The 8,194-nt window shown below is 46.0% G+C and overlaps 1 protein-coding gene across 2 annotated transcripts; it reads right to left on the reverse strand.

Moving 5' to 3' along the window:
- Positions 1-4,030: 4,030 nt before the first annotated feature.
- LOC136527866 (homeobox protein knotted-1-like 11) lies at positions 4,031-7,868 on the reverse strand. 2 transcript variants are annotated; one of them, XM_066520721.1, is made up of 6 exons: positions 7,379-7,868; positions 6,565-6,685; positions 4,972-5,162; positions 4,771-4,902; positions 4,553-4,689; positions 4,031-4,447 (listed from the first exon to the last, which is right to left on the reverse strand). In XM_066520721.1, exons 1-6 carry the CDS (start codon positions 7,718-7,720, stop codon positions 4,444-4,446), a joined length of 927 nt encoding a protein of 308 aa, XP_066376818.1. In that variant the 5' UTR covers positions 7,721-7,868; the 3' UTR covers positions 4,031-4,443. The 2 variants fall into 2 exon arrangements, with proteins under 2 accessions (XP_066376818.1, XP_066376817.1); XM_066520720.1 differs by having other exon boundaries at positions 4,031-4,458; positions 7,379-7,867.
- Between the last annotated feature and the right edge of the window lie 326 nt (positions 7,869-8,194).

Here is an 8,194-nt window from a genome sequence, read left to right on the forward strand (position 1 = left end):
CAGCTCAGATTTGTGCAGTTTGAGGAATGGTTCCCGCCTAGGAGGGATGAGCGTGCTTTAGATGGGTTCTACACACCACTGCAGGAAGATTTTTATAATGCATATCTTAATAGTGGGGCTGCATTCAGGTCTCAGAGGGTCTGTTCTATTGAGGTCATAGTAGCAGTAGCAGGTGGGCAGATACGTCCTCACCTTTCTTACTTGCCAGGGCTGATAGATCTACTTGGACGAACAGGGAGATATGTCCCATCTTGAGTCCATGAGTTCTATGCTACACAGTGGATTGACCTAGCTGACAGGTTCATTCACTTTGTATTTAGAGGCCGAGATTACATGCTGATGAGCTTTAGGGTCAGGGAGATACTTAGGCTATAGGATTCACCCATCCGTATACACGAGGTCTGCTATGGATATACAGAGCCTCCTAGACGCCCTCACGGTGGTCTTATGCCTCCTACAGATCTGGTTTGCCCTTGCTTCACAGAGCCATTCGGTGAGGGATCGAGTAGGACACCCAGGGATCTTACTCCTATAGCCAGACTGCTAGATGCTATCATGAGGAGGACCCTGCTTCTGAGGATGGGATATCATGAGGGCTTGACTCGCATTCAGTTGTGGTTACTGAACGCCCTAATGCAGCATACTGTCTTTGATGTATGGGATATCATCCTTTCTGATATGGAGGATACCCTTGCAAAGGGATTTAGAGGACATAGACAGTTGCCTTATGCTCACTGGATTACATTTCTGATTCACGGGGCTGTTATAGTGAGGCCTCTAGAGATGTTGGTAGAGTATTCTGGTGCTACTACGGAGTTCCCTGCATATAACTTGACCTAGATGCTCCATCACAGCAGGCCGAGTGCACCTAGCTAGCCGTGCCGTCGCCTAGAGGTGCTAGAGATTGCAGCCCAGCAGGATGAGACTATCAGGGGCATTGCAGCTACAGAGGAGGAGCAGTTAGATGCTTAGCAGGAGGGTATGGTAGAGAGTGACCCCAGTGACAGCTCAGATGATGACTACCAGGACATTCCTCAGATGTCTACACGATGACATGACAATGAGGCCGATAGTTCCAGTTTAGCTCCACCTGCACCACAGACAGACCCTGCTCTACTTGCTATCCTTGAGCGGATGAGGCAGGATCAGGCTTGCCAGGCCCAGGATACAGCAGCTGCTCTAGCATAGGTTCAGGCCAGACAGGATGAGTTCCAGCGACAGCAGCAGGCTATACAGCAGCTGTAGCAGGCCATGCAGCAGCAGCAGCTTCTTATGCAGCAGCAGTTACTTGGATTCATACAGCATGTTGTTACTGCTATTGGAGCTCCACCGCCACAGCCTTCACCCCAGATTGGTCAGCCTGCCACCACTTCACAGACTCCAGCTTTACAGCCCAATGAGCTTCAGAGTCAGGGACTGCCAGCGACACAGTTTCCTTCACCTACAGAGCAGGTGTCCTAGTGGTTTGCCTCGCCAATGCCAGCTCCACAGCTCACACCTCTTCAGATGGGCTTCACACCGGCTCAGACTTCCTCGCTGCTTGTGCCAGATACCTCAGTATCCAGGAGCCTTGGTGCTACATTCAGTGAGTTGACAGGGTAGCCTACTCCGCCATATCTACATGTCCCTGGTCCTTCCACGGTTGCACCTATTACCAGGACTACAGAGATGCTCTCTTCCTCAGTTGCATCATCAGAGCTGCCTGCCACAGTTATACCTGTAGAGTCACGGGCCGTACCAGTCCCTGATCCGACCCAGACCGCTTCAGCGTCATTTCTAGCTATAGAGGGTTAGACTGCTCAGAGCTTAGGATCAGATGATGATGGCACGTAGTTCTAGCTCGCTCCTTGCACCTCAGCGCCCGACTCGTCCACTGTAGCCCCGCCAATCGACTCCTAGGTTTTGGTATTTGACGCCAAAGGGGGAGAGGGATCGAGTATGTTAGACTTAGGGGGAGTCTATCTATTATATTTGGCTTTTTATGTGTGATACACTATTATGCATTCATGTGTTTACTTTCATGCATCGAACTATTTTTATGTGATAGTGATATCTACGTGATCGTGATATTTATGTGATATATGACATGTGTGCTCTCTATTTTGAATTATTTATATGTCGTATCACTTGTGTTATGCTCATTTGCTTTGCTTCCACGTTTTACTCCAATGCAAATGAGCTTTATTAATTGTACTCATGCTTATTTCATATCTATTGAGTACATCATGTTGGCTTGGGTCATATAAGCTTGCCTAACCCTTTTGTTCTTATTGTCAAAAGCTTATATGAACCAAACATGTTGAAAACCTTATCTCTTTCATATACTCGAGGTGGTATTGTCATCAATCACCAAAAAAGAGGAGATTGAAAGCATCTAGGCCCCTAGTTGGGTTTTGATGATAAATGACAATACGAGATTATTGTGACTAACGTGTGTTTTGCAGATGCAATTAAGTTAGGTCATGGTAATGGCAATTGATTGGGCAATCATGGTTGTCATGCCCCTACGATGGAAATCGTTTTAGTTTTTAAAGGATGGACTAGTTCTAAATGTCATTTGATGTTGAAGACACACTTAGAGTAGTTTATGACTTTGTTTTTCCTTTGGCCATACTATTAAGGAGGGTATGGGCGGATAGCTTGACCTAGGTGAGTCTAGTGGGTTAGGTGTGGTGCACACTTGTCAAATCTAGCACTAGATAGCTCCTAAAAAGCCCTTAGATCAATTGGAGCAAACTTTATTCACATATGATTGCGAATTGGAAGTGAATGGAGGGTCAAATATTGACCGGACAGTGGTTCCGGTGTGACCGGACGCTGGCGTAGAGTCTGGCCAGTTTATTTGATCAAGGTGAAGTCGTCTGGACGTGACTGGGCGCTGAGAGGTGAGTGACCGAACGTTGGGTGCCAACGTCCGGTCGACTCCAGTAAGGGTCCAGAGAGGGAAAATCCTGATCGGACGCGTCCGGCCAGTGCTGACCGGACGCTGAGCAGCAAAGTGACCGGACGCTGACATCAGTAAGGTTCCAGATGGTAGTTTTTGTGACCGGACGCGTCCGGTCACAACTTAACTGCTCGGCTGCGGGGAGAACTAACCGGAGTGTCCGGTCACCTTGACCGGAGCATCCGATCACCCCGTAGAGCCACATAACGATTCGTTTTGAATGAGGGGTTATAAATACTTTCTCTATTCACTCAAGGGATGACTTTTGCTCATTACAACAGCTGAGAAACACCTTTGAGAGTGTCAAGAAGAGAAAGGTCCTAGTGAGGTGATTGAGATTTGAGAATACAAGAGAGAGGCCTCATTAGTGAAAGCAAGAGTAGTAAAGTGTGTATTCACCCTTCTCATTAGGCTTATCGTGGTCAAGTGAGAGTTCATGCTTGTTACTCTTGGTGATCGCCATCACCTAGACGGCTTGGTGGTGATTGGGAGCTTAGTGATCATCCGGTGGAGCTTATGGATGACCCAACTCAAGTTGTGAGCGGTTGTGGGTGATTCACCGCGACGGAGTGTCAAATAATCAACACATAGATAGCACTTGATCTTTGCGCGAATCAAGGGGGAGCTACACCCTTACGTGGGTGCTCCAACAAGAACAAGTGGGGAGTGACGACTCTCCGATACCTCAACAAAACATCGTCACGTTCCTCCTTCTCCCTTTACTTTAAGCATTTACTTTGAGCAATTCAATTCTTGTCTTTACATTCATAAAACTGCCATACTAGAGTAGAATTAAAACATATGTTGCTAAACTTTTGTACGATAGAACAATAGAAACACTTTCTAGACACAAGAAATAAAGTGAGCTAACCAGTTGATTTAATTATTGTAAAAAAAATTTAAAATTAGCTCAATTCACCTCCTTCTTGGGCATTCTTGGGCATCTTGATCCTGTTTTATTGAATACAAACAATTACATATCGTGGAACTATGTTCCAACCTCGTGTTATCAATCTTTTGTCAGTGATGGACAGTGCTAAAAACTTTGAAGTTTAATATAAAGTTGACGACACGACACTGCCGAACTGAGGGCAACACTAACAGTGTCTATTCCACAGATAAAACACAAAACAAATCCAAATACACTCCGTGGTTTTTACATCACAAAATACAATATTGAATGCTAGGTCAAAATACATTTGAACCTTACACCATTATACAAGAGAGTCTGACCAAACAATTACACTATAGTACTATACAATACCAAACGATGAATGCTATCGTTTCTAGTTATTCACTATTCAAGTTATTTAGTTTATGTGACTACTTGCAACATTATTCATCGTGTGATGTCTTTGTATGAATATGGGCTCAGGAAACGCCGGTCTGAAGGGTCGTTTCTGGAGCAACAAATATGATGGCACTCTTCACAGTAGAAGCATTATTTACATATAATTTGTTCCCCGCCCGTGCGTTACCAGGATTGTTCTGCGTTGCCATCACCTGCAGTGCTCCTTTATTCCAAGCATAAGCATACAGTAAACAGAAACCAGAAAGGTGTCAAGGATGTGGAAGCAGAAGCTTAAGTCTAGTTTCTTGTGACCGTACCTTTTTCTCTTGCTTTTGTCCGACGAGGATGACGCCGGATTGTTGTGCCAGTTCCGCTTACGCTGGTTGATAAACCAGTTATTGATCTGCTTCAGTTGTAGCCCTGTTTCCTGCACCAGTCGAGCCTTGTCTTCCTCCTAAACAAGTGTTATGGAATAATGTGCTCATGAGTAACTAGGAATGGTGCTGGGAGTGATAGGATCGAAGTGTTCACGTACGGTTGGATATGGCCACTTAGAATGAGCTTGCCACCAAGCTTTTAAGGTAGAAGCAGTGTCGCCAGGGAGTTTCCCAGCTCTTCGCTTCCGCAATATCTCTTCCCGAATATCCACAAGTTTGTCTCTGTAGCCCTGAAAATTGAAAGTTTTGCTTAGACAACATTGTATTACTACCAAAAACATAAAATGTTTCAACATTACCTGCTTAAGCTCATGCTTTAGCTCCTGCCGGACACGCTCAACTAAGGATCTTTCACCCTCAGTCAACATTAATGGACCAAATCCCATTCCAACTGACCCCTCATTTCCATCAAACATGTTGCTTTCACTGTCTACCTGATTGTCTTCATCATCAGACATAGTTGCCCCAGTGCCCTCACCAGGAGATGCCCCTGAAGGAAGAGTATATTAGAAAAAAAAAAGGTTTCAATCATGTTTTGAGGACAACAGCCCCTGTGTGAAATAAAACTGGACCCGACTAATCATCAGGGACTCCTACAAATACAACCATCACAATTTTCTGCAGGTAGGTTTTCGAGTGTTCAGGCAACTATGTGCCTCAAGGAAGTTTGTGACAACTCTCTGGTAGGTAGATGGATACGAGTGTTGATGCTAACATATTTGAGTCTGGTAATGTTGTCATGCCTAGTTGTCAGTTATCCACTAAACTTTGGCAAAAAAGAAAAAAGAAAGAAAAAAAGGAAGAGAGAGAGAGAGAGAGAGAGAGAGAGAGACAAAGAAAGGGGAAGAAAAATAAAGAGTTCAGAAGGTTGTAATTTTGGCTAACATCTGTTTCAGTGTGTGCTGGGCCATTGACAGTATTTCAGAATGAAGGACGCCTAATGCCCTATGGAAGGTGGACATGCAGTAGCAAGTGGGTTCGATACCTTTGAATTTTTGCAAATAATTCTTTGCATAATATAAAGGGCCTCCTACTGAACTTTTCTTCTAGCTCTGGCTAAAGGCACACTTGAGGACTTTCAGTCCAAGAAACACTAAGTTGCAAAAGCATATTTGGAAGCATTGTTTTCTAGCACACAGGATTCCTCTTTACTACAACTACAAGGGTTCCTGCCTTCAGGAACCTATTAACTAATTGAAATTATGGCTAGTTTTCAAAACTAGAAATGCTAGAATCGCAAAATCAATTGCTACTCTTTTCCTGAAAGCAATGTGAAATTGTCCCAAGGGTACGCCTAGTATTGTGATTGTGGTTCTTACCATTACTCTCTTGATTTTCATAGAATCATTACAGTGTACCATATTCAGTTATTAACTTCCCTGAGGAGCCTGCACCAGAGTCTAGAGACATGATAGGGGAAACTTTGACTGGGACAACACTGTTGAAATTATGCTCACAAGCATCAGTTGCATGCTGTGCAACATGAGGTTCATGGATGAGATACTGATTCAGAAATGGGTTCGATAGCATGAAGTTGTAAGGTTCGATTCTAATGGAAGAAAAAAGAGTACTAACAATGTTGGTCAGTTTTTGTATCTAATAAGACCAACAAGAGAATGGTTATTTGGTCAATTTCCAAAGGAAAGAAACATTGGGGGAGTGGTCAATTCGTTATTTGTGGCGAGAAATTTCAATAAGATGGTTTGCCTTCTAGGACCATATGAACAAAACGGTGAAACATAGCAAATATAAGCTTTCAATAAAGCCGGGTGAATGCCTTTGATCTAAAAACATAGCAAATATATGTAGACTGTTGTACATAAAGAAGACTCCAAAAAGGGCAGCTAAACAATTTTCCTCTCAAACATTACTAACTAGAAAGCTTCAGTTACCTGTAAGGCTTTGTAAAGTTTGTTCAAGCTCCCAGCAAGCCATGACTGCTTCCATCGCATGAACACGCACATGCTGCTGGAGTTGTTCCTTGAATGAACAGAGGAGCAGCACATAATGCGTCTGGACGAAAAACAAGATAGTCATTAGAATTTAGAACCGGACAAAAAAAGGGCGTACCCAGTGCAGAGAGCTCCCACTCTGTGCGGGGTCTGGGGAAGGGTGTTAGTGGCAAGCCTTACCCTCGCCTGTGCAATGCGAGGAGACCGCGACTCGAACCCGGGACCTTCTCATAGGCTCTAACTCTACCTTGCACCAGGCCCGCCCTTCAATTTAGAACCGGACAAGGAAAAAAAATAGGGCACAATAATAACCTGATGTTCCCATAGGAAGATTAAATTATCAATTCAAAAAGAAAAAGGAGCTACAGCTAAACCTAAGCAGAAAATCGCAAAAACGGCTTCACTATGGATAACCTAGGCAAACAGAGAGGCGACGCAATTGTCAAGAGATAGCATCTTCAGTTCATGAGTCAATTCTACGCTTAAATTTGCAGCTCCGTTGCTACGCATACATAATTAACTCGGTTTATTCGAAAATTCATTTTGAATGAACTAGCCAACATCATCCCCAAATTTTCCACATGCGTACTACAGAATACCTAGCATGCCGGATGAACCATCCAGCCATACGATTCCACCAGAAACTCAATCAGAAAAATCCACACAGAGAACCACCGGGCAACCGGCAACCTCATAGCTTCATCACAGCAAGACCGTGTGAGGGGAGGAGAGACGAGAGAGTTTGGGTACTCACCATGAAGAGGTCGAGCTCCTCGCCTCCCGAGTGTGCTCCGCCCGCCGCGGCAGCCGCCGCGGCGGCCGCCATGGGCGGGGGCCTCGCGGCTATCTGGGCGTCGATGCGCGGGAGCTGGTCCACGGGGGTGGCGACGCGGAGGCAGGCGACGTGCGCCTCGAGCAGGCGCTCGTACAGCGGGTGCGCGGCGATGGCCGCCTTCTCCCTCTCCCAGCCGGGCCCCTCACCGGCCACGCCAGCACCACCTCCGGAGACAAAGCTAGGGTTCGCGGCCGCCCCAACCGCGGCGGCGGCCGCCGCGGGGTCCATCGCCAGCGCGTGGTCGTGGTAGTTGAACGCCATCGGACCAGCAGGCCCACGCCGCGAGAGAATGGATGGGGGCGCGGCGCGGCGCGCAGCCGGGGCGCGAGAAGATGAGGAGCGGGAGCGGGAGCAGGAGGAGGACCACGCGAGTCAAGTGGCGGAGGCTTTGAAGACGTGAGAGAGGAAGGAGTAGGACACGGGACGGCGAGAGGGGTGTAGTGGGGAGGGAGGGGACCGCGCTTTCGGGGTAGAGGACGGATAGCGCCCTCCGTTTTTTTCTCGTGCACGTGACTCATGTTTGTGATGCGCGTGTTCAGTTGAACCCTAGACTCAAAACTCATGTTTGTGATGCGCGTGTTCAGTTGAACCCTAGACTCAAAAAAAAAAAAAATTGCTACAGTACCTATTACATCGAATCTTGCGATATGTGCATGGAGAATTAAATGTAGAAAAAAAACTAATTACACAGTTTGGTTGGAAATTACGAGACGAACGTTTTGAGCCTAATTAACC

This window comes from Miscanthus floridulus, chromosome 19, assembly GCF_019320115.1.
Source record: "Miscanthus floridulus cultivar M001 chromosome 19, ASM1932011v1, whole genome shotgun sequence".
In the NCBI taxonomy this organism is placed as follows: domain Eukaryota; kingdom Viridiplantae; phylum Streptophyta; class Magnoliopsida; order Poales; family Poaceae; genus Miscanthus; species Miscanthus floridulus.